Source organism: Stomoxys calcitrans, chromosome 4, assembly GCF_963082655.1.
Source record: "Stomoxys calcitrans chromosome 4, idStoCalc2.1, whole genome shotgun sequence".
Classification (NCBI taxonomy): Eukaryota; Metazoa; Arthropoda; class Insecta; order Diptera; family Muscidae; genus Stomoxys; species Stomoxys calcitrans.
This window is the reverse complement of record NC_081555.1, coordinates 105535284-105562590: the sequence shown is the minus strand read 5'-3', so window position 1 is coordinate 105562590 and position 27307 is coordinate 105535284. Positions and strand designations below refer to the sequence as shown.

At 37.6% G+C, this 27307-nt stretch overlaps 2 protein-coding genes across 5 annotated transcripts in view; one reads left to right on the top strand and one right to left on the bottom strand.

Moving 5' to 3' along the window:
- LOC106085895 (bromodomain-containing protein DDB_G0270170) overlaps window positions 1–27307 on the bottom strand; it is a 252082-nt gene that overhangs the window by 173122 nt on the left and 51653 nt on the right. The window lies entirely within an intron of this gene.
- LOC106085896 (carboxypeptidase B) overlaps window positions 1–27307 on the top strand; it is a 62627-nt gene that overhangs the window by 550 nt on the left and 34770 nt on the right. For all 3 annotated transcript variants that reach the window (XM_013250353.2, XM_013250354.2, XM_013250352.2), the window contains exons 2-3: window positions 24154–24715; window positions 24817–25011. In XM_013250353.2, coding sequence (XP_013105807.2) covers window positions 24304–24715; window positions 24817–25011 — 607 coding nt within the window. In that variant the 5' untranslated portion in view covers window positions 24154–24303. The remainder of the gene's footprint in view (window positions 1–24153; window positions 24716–24816; window positions 25012–27307) is intronic.

Here is a 27307-nt window from a genome sequence, read left to right as displayed (position 1 = left end):
TGGTTTTAGGTAGTTTTTTTGTAAAGTTGCCTTCTCTTCAAAAACTTGTTTTGATATTAAGCTGCAATGAAAGGCCCAAAGTTTTCGAAAAAAAAAAAAAAAAAAGAAATTTTATAGTGAAAGACCAACTTGAAAAAAACAGAAAATATTTTTCTCCCTGCCCCTCTCGAATAAAATCAAAACTTGTTTGTTTTTTCTTCTCTTGGAGGTTTTCATTTCATGATTCCATCTTTCCTTATTGTACTTCATGAACATTTCCAAAACATAATTAAAACAGCCTGTTTACATCTACCAAAACAGCCAGCCAACTGAGAACTGTGTAATGTGCGAAATCACTGCTGGGGCTGTGCAGTACCAAGTTGTTGTTTTCGTTGTTATTGTTGTTATTATTATTGTTGTGCTTGTTGTTGTTGTTGATATAGCTTAATTAATTAAACACAAATCATGCTGACTTAAACGAGGCTATGCCATAATGCATCATCCCATTTGTGGCGAATAAGAGTATAAGGCATTACGCTCAGTAGTACCGGCGAAAAAAACCCGCTTGAAGAGACCTTAATCTTTACATAATATTTTTGTTATTCTATTAGGGGTAGGATAAAGTATTTGGCTCATTGTGTCTTGAGCTATTAAGAGTGCGGCATATTGAATCTAGAGAATCAACTAGACATATTAGATGCTTAAAAAAAACGACAACCAAGAAAAAAATAAATTTTTTCAAGTTTTTTTCTTTTCATTTGAGGACAAAAATCATTTTGAATTTGTTTGCTCTGAATCAGATGGTGGGTGGTGGTTTTTCCTTCTCGGGTCTTTTCCAGGCTTTGGCGCAGTGTGAATATCTGGTCTAGGGTGGATTTAGCAGGTCTAAAGCCGCATTGATAGGGCCTAATTATGTTATTGACTTTAGGTTTTAATCTTTCATACAGTACGCTCGTGAGTATCTTGTATGCGATCGGGAGAAGACCTATTACTCTGTAGTTGGCACATTCCGTCTTGTCTCCTTTATTGTATACGGGACTTAGTATGTTGAGGTTCCAATCATCGGGTATGCGTTCTTCTAGCCAGATTGCGCAGACAAGCTGATGCATACACATTACCTTATAGTCCAGCGGGTAACCCGTCGGCTCCTGCTGCCTTGTTTTGCTTCAGTCGGGTCACTACTATTTGGACCTCATTCATGGACCTAAATATGTTATACCATCATCATTGATTGGTTTTGCGGTATCCTCTTCGTCGCCAACGTCGGACAATAGTAGCTGGGTAAAATGTTATTGCCATATTCTCAGCATGCTATCAGTGTCAGATACCAGATTTCCTCCTTTGTCGCTGCAAGAGGATGTGCCTACACCAAAGCCATTGGTTTGATAATAATAGATTCCAAACTTCATTCTGACTCCTGTAAATCTTAATTCGCCAACACTCACGTTTTCCATTTCCTTTTTCTTTCTGCGGAATAGACGTTTCTCCTCTCTCCTTGCTACTGATTGTAGAGTTGCCCTATATGCCGCATTCTTGGCTTCAGTAGCATATCGACACTCTTGTCGTACCATGGGTTTCTTGGGGAGGCTTCAGCCACCGCTGAAAGATGTTTTTAATGGTCACGCCGGCGGGTTTTGAACCCGGATGATAGGCAGGCATGCTCACCTATACACCACGGAGGCTCTGACACCCTATATCTACCCTCTATTGGATATTGGACAATACCACTCTATGGCCATCTCATATAAATTTTAACCAATCTTGATAACATTTCATATGGGTAATAAAATAAACTGTACCAAATTTCATCCAAATCTTTGCAAAGTCGTAATAACTACATGCTAATGCAAATTTGCCCATGAACAGGGACAAACTTCTCACTTATCAGTGAGTGCAATCCGATTCAAGTTCAAGCTCAATTATAAGGGGCCACATTTTTATAGACGAATCCGAATGGCGTTTTGCAAAGAGACATCTCTTTGGTGAGAAGTTTTTACATGGCATAGTACCTCTCAAATGTCGCCAGCAATAGGAGGGGAAACATTTTGCTGATGGTCTCGCCAGGATTCGAACGCAGACGATTAAAGTCATCGGCGAGCATGCTAACCTCTGTGCTACGGTGGCCTTCATAATACCTACTGCATACGACTCCGTAATTTTAAATAGGGCGACGCACTGTGCTATGGAAAAAAATTTGTGGAAATAAATCTGACATTTCTTAATGGAAAAATGGGCCAAATCGGTCCATGTTTTGATATAGCTGCCATATAATATAGAGGGCGCAATTTTAATCCTATTAGGCTAAAATTTTGCATGAAGTATTTTGTTATAACTTTCAACAGCTGTACGAAGTTTGGTCCAATTCAGTTCATAACCTGGTATAGCTACCATATAAAGCGATCTTGGATCTTGACTTCTTAAACCGCTGGAGGGCGCAATTCTCATCCGATGTGGCTGAAATTTTGCATGAGGTGTTTTGTTATGACTTCCAACAACTATGCTAAGTATGGCGCATATCGGTACATAACCTGATATAGCTGCCATATATACCGATTTGGGATCTTGACTTCTTAAGTCTCCTTCTATCTGGCAGAAATTTTGTACAACGGCTTCTCCCATGACCTTCAACATACGTGTCTACTATGGTCTGAATCTATCTATTGCTTAATACAGCTCCCATATAAACCGATCTCCTGATTTTGTTCCTTGCGCCCCCACGGTGCGCAATTCTTATCCGAATGGACTGAAATATTACACAATGACTTCTACAATGTTCAGCATTCAATTCATTTATATTTCGAATCGTCACGAAGACAAATCGGAATAAAATTGCGATAAGAATTGCGCCCTGCAGGTGACTTCTTGAACCGATATCAGAAGACATTTTCTATGCCATTTCAATAAAGGTGTAACTTTTGGAAGAACATTTCTTTGTAGAATCCAATGCTTAGAGAAATTTGTTAGTAAAAACAGCAAAAAAGTTTGCTGTTACAACAAAAAGTCTGCTGAAATGGAGCAGCAGTAATTTTTTGCTGAAACAGCAAACATTTTCTGCTGTTTTCAGACAGCAAAATTATTAGCCTCAAAATGTCCAATATACTCAAAATGTCCAAAATACTTAAAAAAATTTATATTACATCTTATCTTTTAGAGCTACAGGTATAGATACCAATTTTCCAAACTTCTACGATTTAATACGTTTTTATAGATTTCAAATAACAGCAGACAAAATATTTACTAAATTCATATTTTTGCTTTGAAATGAAAAATGAACGGCTGGTTAGCCAAAAATTTACATGAATATATAGAAAATTACCTAAAGGTCGTTAAGATGTTAAAAAAATTTTTAACGTGTTTCCTTCAAAAGTAAAAAATAAATAAAAAATCAGCAGACAATGTTTGCAGATGTCAGCAAACTTATTTTTCTGAGTGTATACTTTTGCTAAAATGAGCTTCGATTTTAAGGCAAACAGACGATCAGTTTTATAGAAAAATGTTTTATGAAACTCTTGCTGCATTATTTAGTATCCAAATATTGGGTGGGCTACCTAGGGGACCGCCCCTTCCCTTAAACCCGCCAATTGAGTGTATAGTGCTATCATGACAATATGGGACTCAAGTGGAAGGTATTTGAGAGTAGAAACGAATCTGATATCCCATTGTGCGGCCCCACTTCCCAAATCGGACATATTTACCAATATGGGGCAAAGCGTCTGGGAGTCCATAACAAGCCCCCTAACCCCTAAACAAGAATTATTTGACAACCATGGGAGTAGAGTACGAATTTGATATCCACATTTGGTGGAAAATGGCTGAGCGGCCCGTATCACACCCAAACAAGACTTATTTACCGATCTTGGAAATATACGGCTAAAATAAAAGTTATTAGAGAAAACAGCGGATTGAATCCGTTTCAGCTAGTTTGGTATGAAAATGATGATATAGTATGGACTGAAGAGACTTTAAAAGCATTGACGTAAAAATTAACTTACAATATAAGACAAAATTTTGAAAGTTAATAACAAATAAACTAAAAAAAACACAAAAATGTAATCTAGCTTTTTAAAAAGCTAGAATTTTAGTACTTCGGCAAGTATTTTATAAGAAAAAGGACCGTAAAGTCTGCATAGGAATAGTCCATCTTTGGATTCGTTCAAGGTGAATTCAAAAGTTTAACATGATGCTTATAAATATTTGTAAATGTTCTCCAGGTACAGGTAAGGCAGTTGGCTATTTAGGTAAACAAAACGATATTGGTGTTACAACCTTGGTTCCAAATAAACTTTAATTTTATGAATGTCATCGTTAGAATACAATTCTTATTACTTTCAATACAATGAGTAACAAATACGCTTTGATACATTTGCTTTATGTGTATAACAACAATTTAATAAAAATCAAATGTTTTTTTTTTTTTTTTTTTGAAAAAAACCCTCAATTTAACCTTGAAGTTCAAAAGGTTTCCTATACAATATGTTTTTTTTTTTTAAATACCCATGAGTAAGTTCATCTATTTCTAACGTTTTTACAAACTACCTATCTACTATAAACAGAATTTAAATTATATTTCGGTGTTTTAAATTAAATCAATTTTGATCAAAATCCTGAAATGACGTGATGTGAATATGTATCTTTAATTAGTAATACTGGGGCGATATTTAACGTAGCCGAATTTTTAATGAATGTTTTAGGTGTCACGGGCTATACTGAGTAACAAGCGCAATATCAACAGTCTATGGCAATTTTAGGGAAATAAGTTTAAATATTTTGAATGCATATATTGGGTTGCCCAAAATGTAATTGCGGATTTTTCATATAGTCGGCGTTGACAAATTTTTTCACAGCTTGTGACTCTGTAATTGCATTCTTTCTTCTGTCAGTTATCACCTGCTACAGTATATTTGATTAAAGTTCATTCTAAGTTTTATTAAAAATGCATTTATTTTCTTTTAAAAAATCCGCAATTACTTTTTGGGCAACCCAATATTATACATAAATGAAATCAACAATGAATACATTCATTAAGAGGAAATTATATCCCGATTTCGCCAAAGTTAGAAACCATATTTGAATATGCTGCCATAAAGGCCCATTTCCCCATGTAGGGTTTCATTTAAGGCTGGTTTATTACCCGCTTTTAATGAAGTTTCGAACAGTGTTTTGTATAAGACTCCTTGACATCTGTGTCGAATATGACCCAGATTTGATCATGTAGAATATAGCTGTCATATAGACTGGACATCCGGTTTAACGTATTGGCCGAAATTAATGATGTTTTATTTCTTTTTTTATACTCACCAGCATAGGATCTGGGGTATACTAATCTAGTCATTCCGTTTGCAACACCTAGAAATATTCATCTAAGACCCCATAAAGTACATATATATTTTTGATCGACTCGACGTTCTGAGTCGATCAAGATAAGTTATAACCGGATAAGCTGGTATTGTCCCATATAAAAACGCATCATCCGATTTGTTTTTTTTTTTTTTTTTTTTTTTTTTTTAATTAACCAAAACGCAGGGCATGTTCCCTTTATAAGCCAATGCATTGTGTTGGCGGATGAAGTGTTAGGAATTGGATGTTAGGAAGAGGAAATAGCAATTATTGACATTAGTCTTGAATTTCTGGATGTTGTAGTCAGTGGGAAAGATATTTGCCGGAAGTTGATTCCACATACGAACAGTTTGGATGAAAAAGGAAAAGAGTGTGTGAACAGTGCCACGCAACCCAGAGTTGATTACCGTACTGTCCCCTATCAACACTATCGGCCCCTCTGGGCACGGTGGATTAACTCCAAGGATGTCTTCGGAGCACCGGCCTATACATGCGAGTTGTATTTCATCATCGGCCTGATGTAGGTAGTATAGATATTAAGAAAATGAAGCGAAGTAGTTATTGTACCGCTTAGGACAGCCCAAGCACTAGGATGCTTCTTTCGATACATCGAATACATGATGTAACCAACGGGCATCACATTGTATTCTCATACCCAGAACATCAAGAGCGTTCGATTGCTCAATTTGCTCAATATACATACCATCGATAGTTATTAACGATTGTAAAGAGACAGCGAATCTTTTGTGAGACAACAAACAGGACTGTGTCTTGCGTGCATTAGAGTCTACTCCGTTCATTCGACACAACTGAGAAATGGTCAGCAAGTCCTGACGGAGTGCACCATCCATAATCCGCTTTATTTCTCTAATCTCATGGAGTCTCGACCTATGGTCGAATGAATATGATTACTGTCATCCGCAAATGAGTAGATTGGATTCGAAGTCTGACTCAGAAGATCGTCAATGAAAATAAGAAAAAGAGAGGAAGAAAGGACAGAGCCTTGGGGAACACCTGCGCTTAATTTGTATTTATCAGAAGAGAACCCATCTACAACAACTCGAAAAGTACGATTTCCTTGAAACCTCGATACAAAACCGGCGAAGTTATTACCGACACCAAGTGCGACAAGTTTTAATAGGAGTGCACAGTGCTAGACCCTATCAAATGCCTTGGATATATCCAGTGCCATTACCTTAGTCTCATCAAACTGGTGTATTGATCGACTCCACCATTACGACAGAAACCCCATCTGGTCGCCCGTGGAGCGATTTCTGCAAAACCCTTATTGTCGGTCACTAAGAAGGCCATTGGACTCTAAATACATCACAAGATGGTGGTTGACCATGCTCTCCATAACCTTGGAAAGCGAGGAGCATATCGCGATCATTTATTATCCACTATGTCCATATTATCCACTATGTCTATAGCTATATCCAAATATGGACCTATTAAGCTCACACTCGTTTTAGATGGCGATATCCCAGTTTCAAATTACGGCGAAAACTGGTATCAAATGCGCCTGTTATGAGATTAAGACCCTAGATATCGGGAGCCTCAATACATCTCACTGTTTCAAATTTCAGGGAAATTGGCTAATAAATGCGACTGTTATGTCTTAACTCCCTATATCAGAAGATCGGTGTATATGACAGCTATATCTAAATATAGTCCGATCGCATGTCAAGAGGTCTATAGAAAACACTGTTCCTGAAAAATCGAATAATATAGACCGATCTAAATCGGTAGATCGGTCTATATGGCAGCTATATCTAAATAAAGTCGTATGTGGATCATACTCGGACCGTATATCAAGAAACCTAGAGCAATTCACTTTTTCAAATTTTAGCGAATTCGGGTTATATATGCGCCTGTTATGGCCTTATATAGCAGTTATATATAAATATAGTCCAAACGAGACCATATTTGACATGGATGTCAAGGGCCCTAACAGAATTCACTGCTCCGAATTTCAATGAAATTTGGGTAATAACAAAATTATTGATAGGATTGAGACCCAAAATCGCCTTATCGGTCTATTAGGCAGCTATATCCAAATATAGTCCGATATGGACCCTATTCGTTTTGGATTTCGGGAGGCCGAATGGCATTTTCTGTTTAAAATATTAGCGAAATCAGTTTAGAATTGCACATGTTATGGCCTTAAGACCCTATACCGGTAGATCAGTCTATACTGCAGCTATACCTAAATATAGTCCGATCGGTACAATATTTTGCAAGTATGTCGAGGGGCTTAGATGAACCCACCAATGAACCTGCGTATGGAAGAAATACCAATCTGTCCTAAATTTCAGCTCAATATCTCAATTTTTGAAGACCGTAGCGTGATTACAACACTAGGACACAAAGGCGAAAAGACGGTCAAATAGAGAACGGACAGGCACACCGACATAATTTAATCGCTTTAGAATTTTACGACGATCAAGAATACTATATATTTATTTTGTTGGGTCGGAAATTTATATTTCGATGTTCGCAAACGGAATCACTTCATGAATGTTCCCTCTATAATAATGCGTATCTAAAAGATTTTTATTTTGTCGGAGCGGAGAGGACTTTGAGATGGAAAACCGCTTCACTCCCGCTCCACTCCAGGTTCAAAAAATGTCGCTCCCGCACCGGCACAATAAGGTCGTGAGCCCTTGGAAGCTGCAATTAATATCCGATTTGGATGAAATTTTGCACGTAATGTTATGTTACGATCGTGCCCCAGTATGATCCAAATCGATGTATAACCTGATATAGCTCCCATATTAACCGATCTTCCGATTTCACATTTTGAGCCCATAAAAGCCGCAACGATCTCCAATGGCCATGTCAAGTATCGCCCAAATCGGTGTATATAGCCTGATATAGCTCCCATATAAGCCGATTCTTCCATTTGACTTCTTGAAGCCGCTATTCTTGGCCAATTTGGCTAATATTTTCCACGTAGTGTTTTGTTGTTGCGCCCTCTAGAGGCTCAAGACGTCAAGATCCGCGATCGCTTTATTGGCATCTATATCAGGTTATAAACAGATTTAGACCATATTTGACATACCTAATGCAAAATTTCAGCCTAATCAACTAATAATTGCGCCCTCTAGATGCTCAAGAAGTCAAAATCCGAGATCGCTTTACATATGATCGGTTGATATGTTATAAACCGACCCCCAAAAGTCATGCTAAGTATCGCCCAAATTGGTGTATATAGCCTGATATAGCTCCCATATAAGCCGATTCTCCCATTTGACTTCTTGAAGCCGCAATTCTTGGCCAACTTGGCTAATATTTTGCACGTAGTGTTTTGTTGTTGCGCCCTCTAGAGGCTCAAGAAGTCAAGATACGCGATGAGTTTAGATCCGAGATCGCTTTATATGGCAGCTACATCAGGTTATAAAGAGATTTGGACCATATTTGTCATACCTCATGTAAAATTTCAGCCAAATTGGCTAATAATTGTGCCCTCTAGATGCTCAAGAAGTCAGAATCCGAGATGGGTTTATATATGATCGGTCTATATGTTATAAACCGACCCCCAAAAGCCATGATAAGTTTCGCCCAAATTGGTGTATAACCTGATATAGCTCCCATATAAGCCGATTCTTCCATTTGACTTCTTGAATTTGGCCAATATTTTGTACGTAGTGTTTTGTTGTTGCGCCCTCTAGAGGCTCAAGAAGTCAAGATACGCGATGGGTTTAGATCCAAGATAGCTTTATATGGCAGGTATATCAGATTATAAACAGATTTGGACCATATTTGTCATACCTCAAGCAAATTTTCAGCCAAATCGGCTTAAAATTGCGCCCTCTAGATGCTCAAGAAGTCAAAATCCGAGATCGGTTTATATGAAGTCCATCAAAATCGTTTCCACTTATAGGGTAGGTGTAGGCTATTATATACTCGACACCGCCTAGCTTTTCCCTTTTCTTACTTGTTTCATATCTTATTTGCTTCAATCTGGTTTTGGGTAGCAATGATCTCTAAATGTACCAACAAGGCCTCCTACCATATCCAACCCCTAATGCCAACCCATAAAAAAGTTACAAAGTCAAACATAAATGGACTCAAGCGCATTTACTCGCTTGTGGTGGTGAAGAGTGTTCTTCACTCGTTTAAGAGGTTAACTGAAAAAAAAAGTGCTAATGAATTTGTAACACGTTCAACACCATTTTATTTTTATTTCGAAACTTGGTCTTTTCAGTTAAAAAAAAGAAAAAGAAAAACAACAACAAAATAATAATTTGTTGAAATTTACGATTTTGTTATATTTTGTTAACTTCAAGCATGCAAATACAGTGGGCATGGACGACATTGCTGGTTTTATTATGCATTATTAAAGAAGTCATGCTTTCGAAGAAGGAAAAAGGGACGGACAAAATGCCTTTGTGATGACAAAAGAAATGTTCAATATATATTTATAAGTTTGCTGTTAAAAGACAAATGAATCTTTAGGTTTTATATGCATGCCATTTAATTTTCTGTTGTTGTTTTTCTTGCTTATTTTATTTTCGTGCTTAAGTATTTAAGTCAATATGACCATGTTTTTATGGTTTCGCATGAAACGACGATTGAGGAGGATACCCCACCGCAACACACTCTTCTTTAGCGCATCTGTTTGCCTTGAGGACGTGATGTTCATTGTGATGACGCTGACGCTGACAATGACGATGGAGATGGAGATCTGAATGTGGCTATGGATGAAGATGCTCATTATCAGCATCGTCACTACTAACATGAGTCTGTTTTTCGCCTTTCAAGAGCTACCAACTAACAATTAGTCAAGGCATGTGTGTGAGTCACAACTTTATTTGCATCGACAAATTGCTTTGCTTCGCTTTGCTTTTCTTTCTTCTTATACTCAAAGCCTGCTGCTACAAACGGCATGAAAAGCAAACACTTTGCATGTTTGACTGTTTGTCTTTTTTTAAGGGATTTTCCATTATTGTTACCATGAAAAGACAAAACAAAATTCCTTAGAATTTCCAATACAAATGGACGTCTTTGCAGTGTTTTAATCAAGGTCTTGCTTTTGGTGACAAAGAAAACTGTTTGCATTATCTTGTGAAATAAAATAACAACTAGACAAAAAAAAAAAAAAAAACCCAAAAAACTTTCTTTGAAACTACAAGGTAACATAATTTAAGAAAAGAATTCTAATTATAGAACATCAAACAAATGTATTTAACAAAAATATTTGTGCAAGTGCAGGGGACAAAACTATTGTTTGTTATTTTGCATTGTTTAATTGTTTGTTCCTAAAACTAGGTCGTAGCCTAGCTGAATCTCATCAACTCAGCTGCGTTTTCGTTTCATTGTTGTAGACTCTTCAAAACTCGTACTGAATTTGGATGGATTATATTTGAGTAAAGATAAAACATAGAACAACCTTCCGATTTAGGACCTTACGACAATAGAAGGTGCACGATTTCGCTAAAATTTGGAACAGAGAGTTGAACTCAACTTCCCAACACCCTTGCTGAGTATTGTCGAAAGCGGATCATATCTGGCTACAGCGGCCATGTATGGCAATTTCCCGATTTAAGGTCAATTATATGTTTCATTACCCGATTGGGTCTAAATTCGGCATCCCTAGCCAACAAAGAGCTCTAATCTGGGAGAAAATTTCTTGTGTTTACAAATGTTAACGAAATGTGAAGAAGATGTATATCGGTGGTGGTGGGTAACCAAGGCTTTTTGACTTGTTCCTTTTAAACATGGTAACATTTTGCTTTTACGAGGGTTGCTATAAAAGTTTCTGGCTTAGGCGACACTAAGTGTTCCCAGGTGCAATCTGACACTTCCATTGGAAAGTTTGAAATTTTCTGGCATAATCGTACTCAAAACGTTTTGACGTGCGACTTCATGGTCGACATCAGTCGTGAACGAAGAACAATAGGAGAAATACGAAAAAAACTAGTCAAAAATATGCTATTTGAGATAAATCCATGAAATTTTAAATTGTTAAAGCTAAGGTTATCTCGATCGACTTAAAATGACATGACGATTAAGAATATATTGGGTTGCCCAAAAAGTAATTGCGGATTTTTGAAAAGAAAGAAAGTAAATGCATTTTTAATAAATCTTAGAATGAACTTTAATCAAATATACTTTTTTATACTTTTTTTCTAAAGCAAGCTAAAAGTAACAGCTGATAACTGACAGAAGAAAGAATGCAATTACAGAGTCACAAGCTGTGAAAAAATTTGACAACGCCGACTTTATGAAAAATCCGCAATTACTTTTTGGGCAACCCAATAGTTATACCCACCACCATTGGAAAGGGTGTATATTCATTCATTTAGACATTCCGTTTGCAACATATCAATTTCCGACCCTACAAAGTATATATAATTCGGATCGTCGTAAAATTCTAAGACGATTTAACGATGTCCGTGTGTCTGTCCGTCCGTCCCTCCGTCTGTCCGTCCGTCCGTCCGTCTGTCCGTCCGTCCGTCTTTCCGTCTGTCCGTCCATCTGTCCGTCCGTCTGTCCGTCCGACCGTCCCTCCGTCTGTTATAATCACTCTGCACCCTTTAAAAATCGAGATATTAAGCTGAAATTTGATAAAAATACATATTTTGATGCACGCTGGTTAAGTTCTTGAACGGGCCAAATCGGACCATATTTAGATATAGATGCTATATAGACCGATCCGCAGATAAAGGATCTAAGCCCATAAATGATTTATTTTTTATCCGATTTCGCTGAAATTTAAAAAATATGATTTAAATCGGACTATATTTTTGGATATATCTGTCATATAGACCTACCTTCCGACAAAGGGTCTGAAGCCCATAAAAGCTTTATTTATAACTCGATTTCACTGAAATTTGAAACATGGAGTTATTTTAAGCCCTCCGACATCGGTTTAAGCCTCCCAACATCCGACCTTAATATGGCTCAGATCGGACTATATTTAGATATAGCTGCCATATAGACCGATCTCCTGATAAAGGGTCTAAAGCCCATAAAGGCTTTATTTATTACCCGATTTCGCCGAAATTTGAAACAGTGAGTTATTTTAAGCCTCCCGACATCTGACCATAACAAGGTTTAGATCGGACTATATTTCGATATAGCTGCCATAAAGATCAATCTCCCGATAAAAGGTCTGACTAATACGGTCCAAATCGGTCTATAACCTGATATAGCCCCCGTATAAACCGATCTCCCGATTTGATTTCTTGAGCCCTTAATTAAGGTAAGGTTCGGTTTATGTGGCAGTCTGCCATCAGACTCACTTAGACGTTTTTGTCCATTGTGACACCATAGGAACAGAAGAAGGAAGATGCGTTCTAGTTTCAAACGTTGAACCATCCAGATTGCTTTAAAAAGCCCAATAACTTGCGAATGTTCAAATTCGCTAAATCAGATAGGTTCTCAAAGAAATGATAAACTAATGTGTAACTCCTTCTGGCTGCTAGTGCAGGACACACACACAGAAGGTGTTCCGTGGTCTCTTCTTCTTCGATGTCCTCACAGCTTCTGCAAAAGTCGTTGGTGGCAACCTTCAGTCTGTCAGCATGTTTTCCGATTAAACAGTGACGGACACAATGACTGAGAACTCTGTTCTAGCCAGCAGCAGCAGAGCGGTAGACCTCTTCAAGTCTAGAGTAGGACACATAGTTTTGGAGTGCTCACAGCCCCCTTTTTGTGATCATCTATCATTCTTTGTCCTTCGGGCCTGGTCCTGAAAGCTTAGCTAACATGTTGATAGAGGCATACCAACAGATTCCAGTTTCCCTGGAATGTGAAAGGTAGATCCTAGTCTCGCAAGCTCGTCCGCTTTACAATTCCCTGGGATATCCCTGCGGCCCGGCACCCAGCCGAGGGCGGTTTTTGTGTTCAGAAATACGTTCTCCGGAGATTTAATGGCTGCCTGACTGTCTGAGACGATATTTATGCCAATCGTCGTAATGACATTATATCTAAGTCATTCCACCACTTCCTTATTTGCAGGGATCTCCGCTTGATACACACTGCAGTGGTCGGGAAACTTTTTTGATATGACCAGTTTTAGATCTTTAGAGTTCACCCCAAAGCCCACCTGGTCATCTATTTTCGAACTATCCGTATAGAAGTCTATGTAACTTTTATTGCCAGGGATAGGGTGGGGTAGGATGTAGTATCAAGGATGACACACCTTAACCCCACGGCAGTGATCACTGCAATTTCGGTAGCCACAATGTCCAGAGGCATAAAATGTAGCATTCAATTCAGTGCTTCAGATGTTGTCGTTCTCAGTGCGGCTGTGATGTACAAACAAGTCATCCTTTGGATCCGGTTAAATATTGAGTAGTAGATGGACTTTTGAAACGCCGTCCACCAGACCACAACACCATATAGTATTATAGATCTGACAACTGCAGTATATACCCAAAGCATGACACGCTGTCTAAATCCCCATATTTTGCCAATGGCTCTTTTGCAGCTATATAGGGCAAGAGTTGCCTTCATTACCCTTTCCAAAATGTTGGATTTGAAGTTCAATTTCCTGTTCAGCAAAACACCCAGGTGTTTTGCGCTTTCTGTAAATGGAACATTTTCTACACCCAAGGAGACAGGTTCCACTGTAGGCAATTTGTATCTCTTGCTGAAAATAACTACTTCTGTCTTGCACGGATTTATACCTAGACCACTTTGCTTTTGCACGTAGAGCTTCCTGAAGTTTATCTCTTAGTGCTGGGAAACTTTCCCCTAACCGCTATTGCTACGTCATCTGCATACGCGACCACTTTTACACCTTTTTCTTCCAGGGACAATAATATATTGTTAATGACTATATACCAAAGTAGAGGAGCCAGTACACCTCCTTGAGGTGTTCCTCTACTGACCCATATTTTTAGACCCAAAGATCCCAAGCCTGCCGTCATGCATCTTTAAGTAAGTAAGTTATTAATAAAAATTCTTGTGGTAGAGTTGATGTCTAGAAACTCCAACTCCTTCATGATAGATGTCGGTTTTACATTATTGAGCCCTTACAAGACACACTTTTTGTACGATTTTACTGAAATTTTGCACGTGGAGCTATGTTATGACTTCCAACAACTCTACCTAGTACGGTCCAAATTGGTCTGTAATCTTATATAGCTCTCATATAAACCGATTTTCCGATTTGTTTTCTTAAGTGGTTACAAGCCGCAATTTTTGTCCAAATTGGCTGAAATTTTGAATGCGGTGTTCTGTTACGACTTCCAACAACTGTGCCAAATACGGATCAAATCAGTCTATTACTCTTTATAGCTCTCATGTAAAGAGGTCTCTCGTTCATCCTAGTTCGGTTCCTAGAAGATTTAATTATTGCTGGTTTGAAAAATTATGCACTTCAACTAAATTTATTTTGTATACATTTCTTGCAGAATCCATGGTGGTGGGTTCCCAATATTCGGCCCGGACGAACTTAACATGCTTTTGTTTTTTTTTTTTTTTTTTTTTTCAAAGTCATAAGACGAAAATTAAAAGATTTATTTCACTACTATTTAAGATAGAAATTTCTGAATAAGAGGAAAAATCTTTTACAAAACGGTAAAGTTCCCCTAAAAAGTTGATTAATGTGGTATTTAGCAAATCTTCAAGTAGAATTAATTTTCGTTTGAATGTGAAAATCATTTCTACCCATTTTTGTATTAAACGACAGAATATCGCCCTGTTTGGTCCCCTCTAAGACGTTAATCTGCAGTTGAGAGCATTCAAGGTTTTGCGATGTTTCTAAAAAAATTCAACCACCTCTTATATATTTCAGCTATATTTATTTAAACAATACTTGTTTAAACAATAAGGCAGGCTTGTTTCAAAAACCTTTCTAGCAAGCAAATATTGAATGTCTCACAATGTTTTGACCAAGAATAGGTTGAAAATTAATAGAAATAAATTAATAAAGTCATGCATTTGTTATATGTCAACACCCTCAAATAAAAGCCTAAAAATAATTTTAAATGGTGCGCAGTAAACATCTGGCAGTCGTCAATCTTAAATGTTGGTTTTGTTTTTATTTATTATTGTACTCTAACACTCTTGAAAAAAGTCTGCTGATAGTAACAGACACTGTCTGCTGATTGTTGGTAGTTAATTTTGCTGCCATTACTATAGTAGATCTGCTGTCATAGCAAAATGTTTGCAATTTGAGGCCAGCATGCTCTCTGCTAAAAAATCTGTTGAAAATATCTGCTGCTCAGTTTATGGGTTGTTAGAGGTGCAGTTAAATAAAATAGTATTAACTAAAAAAAAATAAAGTCGAGCAAATCCGTCTTTTTGATACCCTACACCACATTGGGTATACAGGCTAAATCGTCGAAACTAAAATATGCTGAAATTTGAAATGTAGCATTTTGAACAAAATTCTTACCTTACGGGAGTTATAAAGGAAATCGCAGAGCAGCATTTTGAGAAGATCGATTGATAAATGGGTTTACAAAGGCTCTATAAATTAAAATATATATGGCAGCTATAACTAAATCTGAATCGATTTCTAAGAAAATCCCTTGTGATCAGAAGAGTAATAAGAGAAGCCTTCGTGTCCAATTTTGGGAGGATCAGTTAACAATTTACAAACTATTTACAGTTAAAATCAGACGAACATATATATGGGGACTAGAGAAATTTGGCCAATCTAGGTCAAATGGCAGATGGATGTCGAAGGGCCCAACACAACTCAATCTCCCATTTTTTTGGCAAAATCGGACAATAAATGCGCTTTTTATGGGCCCAAGACCTTAATTCAGGAGATCGGTCTATATGGCAGCTGTATCTAAACCTGGACCGATCGGGGCCAAATTGCAGAAGGATGTCAAAGGGCCTAACACAACGCAAAGTCCCAAATTTCGGCGGAATCGGGCAATAAAAACGCCATTTATGGGCCCACGACCTTAAATCGAGAGATCGGTCTATACGACAGCTACATCCAAACCTGGACCGATCGGAGCCAAATTGAAGAAGAATGTCGAAGGGCCTAACACAACTCACTGTCCCAAATTTCGGCGAAATCGGACAATAAATGGGCCTTTTATGGGCCCAAGATCTTAAATCGAGAGATCGGTCTATATGGGGCCAAATTGAAGAAGGATGTCGAATGCTCTAACACAACTAACTGTCCCAAATTTCGGCGAAATCGGACAATAAATGCTTCTTTTATGGGCCCAAGACCTTAAAACGGGAGATTGGTCTATATGGCAGCTTTATCTAAACCTGGACCGATCGGGCTCAAATTGAAGAAGGATGTCGAAGGGCCTAACACAACTCACTGTCCCAAATTTCGGCGAAATCGGACAATAATTGCTTATTTTATGGGCCCAAGACCTTAAATCGAGAGATCGGTCTATATAGCAGCTATATCCAAATCTGGACCGATCTGGATCAAATTGCAGAAAGATATTCAAGAGCTTAATACAACTCACTGTCCCAAATTTTGGCGAAATCGGACAATAAATGCTCTTTTTATGGGTCAAAGACCTTAAATCGAAGATCGGTCTATATGGCAGATTATGTACAAATCAGGACCGATCAGAGCCAAATTGAAGAAGGATATCGAAGGCCCTTACACAACTCACTGTCCTGAATTTCGACGAAATCGGACAATAAATGCGCCTTTTATGGGCCCAAAACCTTGAATCGAGAGATCGGTCTATTCAAGCTATATCCAAATCTGGACCGATCTGGGCCAAATCGAGTGGCCTTACACAACTTACTGTTCCAAATTTCGGCGAAATCGGACAATAAATGCTTCTTTTATGGGCCCAAGACCTTAAATCGGGAGATCGGTCCATATGGCAGCTATCTAAAACTGGACCGATCGGGCCCAAATTGAAGAAGGATGTCACTGTCCCAAATTTCGGCGAAATCGGACAATAATTGCTTCTTTTATGGGCCCAAGACCTTAAATCGAGAGATCGGTCTATATGGCAGCTATATCCAAATCTGGACCGATTTGGATCAAATTGCATAAAGATATCGAAGAGCTTAACACAACTCACTGTCCCAAATTTTGGTAAAATCGGGCGATAAATGCGTTTTTTATGGGCCCAATACCTTAAATCGACAGATCGGTCTATATGGCAGCTATATCCAAATCTGGACCGATCAGAGCCAAATTGAAGAAAGATATCGAAGGCCCTTACACAACTCACTGTCCTGAATTTCGACGAAATCAGACAATAAATGCGCCTTTTATGGGCCCAAAACCTTGAATCGAGAGATCGGTCTGTTCAAGCTATATCCAAATCTGGACCGATCTGGGCCAAATCGAGTGGCCTTACACAACTCACTGTTCCAAATTTCAGCAAAATCGGATAATAAATGTGGCTTTTATGGACTTTTTATGGCTTTTAAGACCCAACATCGGCGGATCGGTCTTCATGGGTGCTATATTAAGATATAGACCGATATAGCCCATCTGCGAGCTTAACCTGCCTATGGAAAAAAAAAGAATCAGTGCAAAATTTCAGCTCAATATCTCTGTTCTTAAAGAGTGTAGCGTGATTTCAACGGTCAGACGGACAGACGATGGGACATGGCTAGATCGTCTTAAATTTTTACGCTGATCAAGAATATATATACTTTATAGGATCGGAAATGGATATTTCGATGTGTTCCAAACGGAATGACAAAATGAATACTCCCCAATCCTTTGGGTTTATATGGGATCTCAGGCTATCAGGTTATGAAACGATTTGGACCATACTTGGCGCAGTTGTTGGAAGTTTTTACAAAACACTTAATTTCAGCCAAACCGGATAATAATTGCGTCCCCTAGTGGCTCAAGAAGTGAATATCGGACATCGGTTTATATGGGAGCTATATGAGGTTATAAACGGATTTGGACCATACTTGGCACAGATATTGGAAGTTATAACAAAACACTTCCTTTGAGCCAAATCCGATAACAATTGCGCCCTCTAGCGGCTCAAGAAGTCAAGATTCGAGATCGGTTTATATGGCAGTGATATCAAGCAACTTTATTAAGTTTTAAACTGATTTCAACCTTACTTTGCACAGTTGTTGAAAGTTACAACAAAACACCTTATAAAAAATTTTAACCAAATCGTATAAGCATTGCGCCCTCTAGAGGCTCAAGAGTTCAAGATACAGGATCGGTTTATATGGCAACTATATTAAAACATGGACCGATATAGCCCATTCACAATCCCAACCGACCTACACTAATAGAAAGTATTCGTGCGAAATTTCAAATGTCTAGTTTTATCGCTTCGAAAATTATCTTGCTTTCGACAGTCGGACGGACAGACAGAATCGACTTGGAATGTCAAGACGATCAAGAATATATACAATTTGATGGGTCTCAGATCAATATTTCTAGGTGTTACAAACGGAATGACGAAATTAGAGTACCCCCTTTCCTGTGGTGGAGGGTATAAAAATTAAACATATAAATACGCTCCGATTTGTAAGACTTTTATGCGTCTTTAACTACGGTACACCGTTGTCTTGTCACAAGTTTATTTTTTTAACTTTCCACGATATTTTAAACTTCACTTTAGATTTTTGTCCTTAATAACAAGACGCAAAGTAAAGGATTTATTAAACTGCCATTTAAAATAAAAAGAACTTAATGTGAAGGAAAATATTTTTCACCAAAGGGTATGATTCCTTAAAAAGTTGGAAAATTGATCATCTTTAAACTAAGTCCGATAATCTATGGCTCGAATCTTTAAAATAAGGACAAACTTTTTTTCAGTGTATTTTTTGGTATTTAGAGCGCAAAACAAGCCAATTACTGACTTAGGCGTATGTCCAAACTGCCATGGATCGGATTTATATCCGTAACCTCTTTTCAGTCTAACCTAACCTAGCCTAAATTGTTTTACTTCTTTTCCTATACATCATTTAGTCCTTTTGCGAACAACCATTTAAGGCCTCTTCCACGAATAACAATCATTAAATATTTCCTTTCATTAAATATTTCCAAGTCGTTTTTTATGGCCATCATTCACAACACACAAATCAGTTTGCAACACACATCAAACAATTTGACTTCCAGGCAATTTGTCTTCCTTTGCCTCTTTCAGCAAGTAAATAATTAAATTTAAACACCAATTCCCTAAAATACTTAAATATGAATGGCTTTTTAAGGAGCCAAGTAAATTTAATTAATATGGCCTTACACACTGCGGCTTTTAATTATGAATTCAGGAAAGCACATCACAATCGTACATACCTAGAAGGAGAAAAAAAGACACAAAAAGAGAAAAACATAATTTGAGTAAAAGTTTCATAACATATGTACAAATAAACTAATTATGGATGCAGCTACATCATGAATATAATAATAATTGTTAATTGGGGTATTTTTTTTTTTTTGATTGGTACTTATTTATATTGGAAAGTTGCGGCAAATGAAAATCAAAACGTTAATCGATATCAACATGGTGGTAAAATTAATGCCATTGGGCATTAAATAAAATGTATGGGTTTCCAATTTTTAAAATGTTGACATTTGTTGCATTTTTCGTATCTACAGTAATAAATTATCATAGTTAATTATAGTGATCTTTATTCTCATGGTAACGTTGGATAAGACCCTTCCCTTTTTTGATATCCTTTACCAAATAACTTATCCCAAATAATTCTCCCAGACCCTTTTACACGTATCGTTGTATGTACCACCCATCTGACACACTTGTTCGAACGCCTTATATTAATATAAAAAATGGGAACATAATTTGGCAAAAATTAACATTCTACCCCTTTTATCTACCTAAACAACACGTCAAAAAATCAAAAAAACCCATATCAATTTTAATTTATATAATGTATACGCACCCATGACCATACAAGGTACCATGGGTGGTATATAATACGTGTAAGCAATCATGTTACTCATACGTTCAATGGTTTATGAGAGCAACCTTTTTTTCGTCGAAGAAAATTTAAATAGTAATTTAAATATTTTCGATGTAAGGGCAAATAGACTAGTTTTTTTTTCTACCAATACTGCCAGAGCATTTTTTTAGGAAATACTGTTTAAAATTACTTTCTACAGGAAATGTTGGTAAAAATCACTTTTACAAATTTAGTTAATATGGGAAAATTTTGTTCAAAATGTACTCTACGAATGACATTTTTTCAAATTCTACTTCTCTTAATAAATTTGGCTTAGGTCTATGTTCATTAGGGTGACTCAAATTTTATGGAAAACAAAATCACAAACCAGTTATCAAAAACATGATCGACAACAAAATTTAAGAATTTTTGGCCGAAAAATGGTGCTTCCATTTTTTAACGGTAAAGTCCGTCCTCTAACAATTTATCTTCTATGATGGATTGCCTTTCGGATTGATGGATTGCCTTCTATGATGGTCATAAGGGCACGGAAAGTACTTAAAAGTACTCAATTTTGTACGAAATTGCTTTTCGAGTACCAAGTATAGTAACAAACCGTGGTTTTGGTCTCCAATGTTGAAATGAGGCGAGTGTACGGAAATTATACACTCGCCCCATTTCAACTCTGGAGACCATGAAAGAGTTCAACATTTTAATGTTCGTTTAAAAGCAGTTGTACAATATTTAGATTCGTTTCGGTTGAAAAGAGGGTCGGGATATTAATCCGCTCCATACCACTATGGATATACACCTAAGCAAGTATTCGGCTTGTTGTGCGTTCTAAATACTAACAAGTAAAAAGGTGCTAAGTTTGGCAGGGCCGAATCTTGGGAACCCACCACCATGGATCCTGCATGGATCCATCATGGATGGGAGCTATATCAGTTTTTAGACTGATAATGAACGTATCCGGAACAGTTGTAACAGAAAACCCCATGCAAAATTTCAGCCAAATCGGACAAACATTGCGGCTTGTAAGGACTCAAGAAGTCAAATCGGGAGATAGGTTTATATGGGAGCTATATCAGGTTATAGACCGATTTGGACCGTACGTGGCACAGTTGCTGAAAGTCATAACAGAACACTACATGCAAAATATCAGCCAAATCGGACAAAAATTGCGGCTTGTAAGGACTCAAGAAGTGGGAGATAGGTCTATATGGGAGCTATATCTGGTTATAAACCGATTTGAAGCGTAATTGGTACAGATGTTCGAAGTCATAACAAAATTTCAGACAAATCGGACAAAAACTGCGGCTTGTAAGGACTGAAGAAGTCAAATCGGCAGATAGGTTTATATGGGAGCTATATCAGGTTATAGACTACTGTACCTGTTACAGTTTTTGGAAGTCATAACGGAGCAGTACATGCAGCTAAATCGGACAAAAATTGCGGTTTGTAAGTATAATCGGGAGATCGGTTTATATGGAAGCTATATCCGGTTCTTGGCCGATTTGGACGGTTCTTGTAAGGGCTCAAGAAGTCAAATCGGGAGATCGGTTTATATGGGAGCTTTATCAGGTTATAGACTGTACTTGGCAGTTTATGGAAGTCATAACAGAGCACTACATGCAGCCAAATCGGAAAAAATTTGCGGCTTGTAAGTCGAATCGGGAGATCGGTTTATATGGAAGCCTGGTCAGGCTCTTGGTAGATTTGGACGGTATTTGACATGCTCTTATTCAGCCAAATCGGACACAAATTGCGGCTTCCAGGGGCTCAAGAATTCAAATCGGGAGATCGATTAACATGCGAGCTATATCTAAATCTGACCGATATGGCCTATTTGCAATCCCCAACGACCTACGTCAATATTAAGTATCTGTGCAAAATTTCAAGCGGCTAGCCTTACGCGTTCGACCGCTATCGTGATTTCGACAGACCGGACGGACGGACATGGCTAGATCGACTCAGAACGTCGAGATGATAAAGAATATATATACTTATGGGGTCTTATACGAATATTTCGAGGTATTACAAACTGAATGACTAGATTAGTATACCCCCATTCTTTGGTGGTGGGTATAAAAAGTAACTTTGCAAAAGAAAATCAGAAATTCCGTGCTACTTAAAAAATCTCTAATTGTTTTCCATACCACGAGCCTAAGTTGGTTAATGTCTAGATTTGTGTTCCAACCTAAGTGCCGCCGGTGTGTGTTAGCCTCAAAATCCGGATAATGACATAGGAAATGCTCCAACGTTTCATTATCCTCCTCACATGCCCTATACATGCTATCACTAGTCACATGTCCCGTTATAATACCGAAAGCTATACTGACTTTCTTCTTACTTCCTTTCAGTAATAGCCTCGTCATTTCGCATTCCGGATCTCCCCATAGAATTTTCGTCTTTCCATCGACAATTTCGCTGGTTAACATGCGTATCCTCGGATTCATACCCCTTTTCGAGCCTATGGCCCGTCTACATAGTGCCCATAATCTGTGAGCCTTCTCAGTACGAACCTGAACCCACTTCCAATTAAGTTTCCTGTCTAAGATCAATTCTAAGTATTTGATCTTTTCCGATATCGAAATCGTTTTATTGAGGAAAAGTGGCGCGTCAAATTGGCCCACCTTCGTCTTACACGTGAACAGGCATATTTCAGTCTTCTCTGGGTTAACATTGATACCCCTGGGTCTACCCCAGTCTATATCAGGTTATGAACCGATTTGAACCATAATTTGCCCAGTTGTTTAAAGTCATAACGAAACACGTCATGCAAAATATCAGCGAAATCGAGATGTTGGAAGTTGTGACGCAACACGTCATGCAAAATTTCAGCCAAATAGGATGGGAATTGCGCCCTCTAGAGGCTCAAGAATTCAAGATTCAAGATCGGTTTATATCACAGTTATATCAGGTTATGGACCGATAAGAACCATATTAAGCATAGTTGTTACCAAAACACCACGTGCAAAATTTCAGTTAAATCGGACTAAAATAGCGTCCTCTAGATGCTCAAAAAGTCAAGACCCAAGATCGGTTTATATGGCAGTTATATCAAATCATGGACCGATATGGCCCATTTGCAATCCCAACCGACCTACACCTATAAGAAGTATTTGTGCAAAATTTCAAGCGGTTAGCTTTATTCTTTCAAAAGTTAGCGTGCTTTCGACAGACAGACGGACGGATATGGCTAGATCGACATAAAATGTCATGACGATCAAGAGTATATCTACTTTATGGGGTCTGAGACGAATATTTCGAGGAGGTACAAACAGAATGGCGAACTTAGTATACCCCCATCCTATGCTGGAGGGTATAATAAATGTACAACCTATGTGTATGGGATTCGCAAATACGAACTGGTGTAACATGACAACCTACATTAATAAGACATTTCATATACAGTAATTTTAAGTAAGATTAACAAATCTCATAAAATGTTTCCCCATTGAGTATTGCTGTACTTACACGTGTGAAATATTCAAACAATAGAAATCGAATGTGAGGAAAACGAAAATGTGTTAATGGACAACGGCATCAAATATGCACAATGCGTTTGGGCTATGCCAAAGACGCAACGGTAGTTTTAATTTAAATCACGTATACGAGCAAACACTAGGCAATGCCAAGTTCAAGGGGTGGTATACGAAATGTGCAAATAATAATATTACGTATACGACCCATAATATTTTATTACACAACATTTGAATCCTCAAATCCAATTACAGATAGGAATGTAAGGAGTAATATTAAATGAAAGAATTTCATAGAATTATGGTGCTTAACTGTGCATCGTCAATAGACACAAGAAAAAATTGACCTTTTGAATTCTAAAAACTATTTATTGGACTTATGATCTTGGAATTTTTTTGAAAAGTTTTAACTTTTTCTAGGAAAAATGTTTCAATTTTAAATAAATAGATTTCAATTTACGTTTATGGCTCTTTGGGTCTCCAAAAAAAATTGAAAAAATCTATTTTAACACAATAAAACCCACGTTCAAGTAACAAGCAATATTCAATTCATTGGTATCTCTCTTCATTGCAGCCCTCCCATACGTATACTAAAATAAATGCCATCAACTCCTAGACAAATTTAGAATTTGTGCCTCGGGAATACAACAATCGACTCTAAAACACAAAAACCAAAAGTAAACATTGATTCCATTCCTCCAGTACTATATACCAAAAAATAAATATGATATCAAACACTCGTTGGAATGTGGTGGCATTGGTTGTTGTTCTTGCCACAGTGATAGCTTTAATAATGCCATCACATTTTGCAACAGCCTTCGATGTGAGCCGCATGACACCGGTAGCAGATCGAAACATACGAACCGGAAATAAAATGCTCATTGAAAAGGAAATAATCGAAGAACGTCAGGTTGTTAGTGAAAATGATTCGAATTCGACGCAGGCGGAGGTAGCACTAGATGAGGATATGTCTTTCCCTGGTGAAGATGACGGTGACAGTGATGATGGTGTTCTGGATGTGAACGAGATACCAGTGCGCTATGATGAGGCACAATTATGGCGAGTTTACAATATCTCCAATGCAATGAGTCGCAGAAATATGCTGCCTTTGGGTGATATTCTTGAGAGTAAATATGGTGAGTATAGAATCAAGGTCAGAGGGAGGGCAATTTCAATATAAAATTGTTGTTTTGACATATTTGCAATGCGATTTTACATTTTTTTTTCTTATTTAAAGGTGGTACTATATGGAAAGAAAATTCCAAATTCTTGGATGTTTCGATAGACAAGAAACATGTAAAAGCAGCTCGAGCCTTTTTGGAAGATCACAATCTGAATACCGAAGTACTAAACTATAATATTCAAGAAATGATAGATAATGAGGCAGCAGTGGGAGCCAATTTGACACAAAGTGAAGCAGGACAAAGAACAAGTAAGTAAAAAAATTGTTAGAAGAATAAATTTCTGTAGCAAATTTTGCCCAATTTTCAATTTGCAGAAAATTTTGACAACATTTCTCTGCTAAACGAAATTTTTTCAAATGTTTTCCTTTCTATGGGAAATTTTATTAAAATTTAAGTGCTATACAATAAATTGAAATTTTATTGAGTTTTTCTTTCAATAGGAAATTTTTCCAAAATTTCATTTCTTATGAAATTTCATTTCGTATAAAATTTTGTTTAAATTTAATTTTTTTAGAAAATTTTGTCTAATTTTAATTTTTATAGAAAATTTTTTATGAAATCTTGTCAAAATTTCTTTTTTTAAGAAATTTTTAAAAAAATTTAATTTTATGGGAAATTTTATTTCAAAATCTCATTTTTATAGGAAAGTTTGTCACAATTTTATTTTATGAAATATGAACCCACAAAGTGTTTTTTTTTCTTCTTTTTTATTTGAGCTTTATGATGTAATGTTCGGTAAATAAGTCCGGTTGGGGATGTTTTGTGGTAGGGTGGTCCCCTTTGCACTTTTCCCCGAAATCGGATATCAGATTACTTTTTAACTCTGAATTATCTTTCATTTGAGTCCCATGTTACTGTAGTCCAATAATATGTCCTGTTTACGAGGTGTTTTGAGGTGTGGAGACCCAACAGGCACTTGGCGCTTAAAGTGGGTACCAAATTTGAGATCCACTCTCAAAATACCTTCCATTTGAGCCACGCATTGCCATACCAGGTTTTTCAATAAAAGCGCTACAAACGTTTTTTAAATAAATCAAAAACGGTTGTGGATACCAATGAAATTCGTTATTTCTGCGAAGGTACGCTCGATGCCATTATGTATGGAACTCGATTAGTTTGCAGAAGTCCAGACGTTGAACCCGATTTTCGACTTTTTTCAAGCATAAATCGGCCGATACTGCTGCAATTTTGCGTTTTAAATTCGTACGAAGTTCATCAATCGTCGCTGGCTTATTGGCATAGACCATAGACTTGACGTAGCAGCACAAGAAATAGTCTAACGGCGTCAAATCGACTGGACCATTTCGTGAGATAACACGTTTCCCAAACTTGGTTTCCAATAAATTGATTATGACATTTGCTGTATGACTAGTGGCGCCGTCCTGTTGGAACCACATGTCCTCCAAGACCATATCTTCCAATTGGGTACAAAAATATTCGGTTATCATTGAACGGTAGCGATTCCCATTCCCAGTAACGTGCCGGTCTTGATCATCACGAAAGAAGTACGGCCCAATGACGCCGCCGGCCCATAAACCGCACCATTTCGTGTTCTTCAAACTTGGTTTCCAATAAATTGATTACATGTCCTTCTGTTAACATTGAACGGTAGCAATTCCCATTCACAGTAATATGCCGGTCTTGATCGTCACGGAAGAAGTACGGACCAATTATGCCACTGGCCCATAAGTCGCACCAAACCGAGATACATTGATGATTCATGGAGTTCGGGTGGAATGCTGTCTGATCAATAAGGCATATTTTGTTTATTGACAAAGCCATGCAGCCAGAAATGATTCTCATGGCTGAAGATGATTTTTCGATGAAAATCCGAATCATTTTCAAGTTTAATTATCGGTTCGTAGTTGGCTCGTACATCTTTCCACCATGAAATGGCAAACCTTACTGAAGAGTAATGTCAAAAGAGCGATACAAAAAGATGGCGTTTTCTGTTTTCTGTCTCTATCGGTCTAGCGCTAGGGTTTCGAATAACCCTTAATGTCCCGTCTAGGGGGTATTTTGGGGATGGGGTGGCTATCTAGGCGTTTACCCTCGCAAGTGAGTATAAGAATCGTGCTCTACTTTCAAATACCTTTCACTTGAGTCCCTTATTGCCTTGGCAAATATATCCAGTTTGGGGATGTTTGTGGTTAGGAGGAGGGTCCGCCCCTCGAGGATATTACACGACACTTAGGATAGAATTGTTATATCAAGTTTGTACTCAACTTTTTAATACCTCTCATTTGCTACCCATATTGCCCCAATCGGTAAACATATCCGTTTGGGTGGGTTTCAGGGATGGGCGTCCCCAACGGTTATTTAAGCTTAAAGTTTTATGCCAATTTAGTGTTTTTGGGTTACCGTAAGGTGGCAACCCAAATTAATTTTAAATCGATGCACCCATCTCCAAGATCTGGCGTTTCTGAAATTTTGGTTAAGGGGAGGGTCAGCCCCCCTTGCGGATATTACAAAATGAAGTACCCTATTTTTGCAAAGGAGCTAATCTCAACGATTTGTGAAAATTTCCTAAAAACGGTTCAGCCG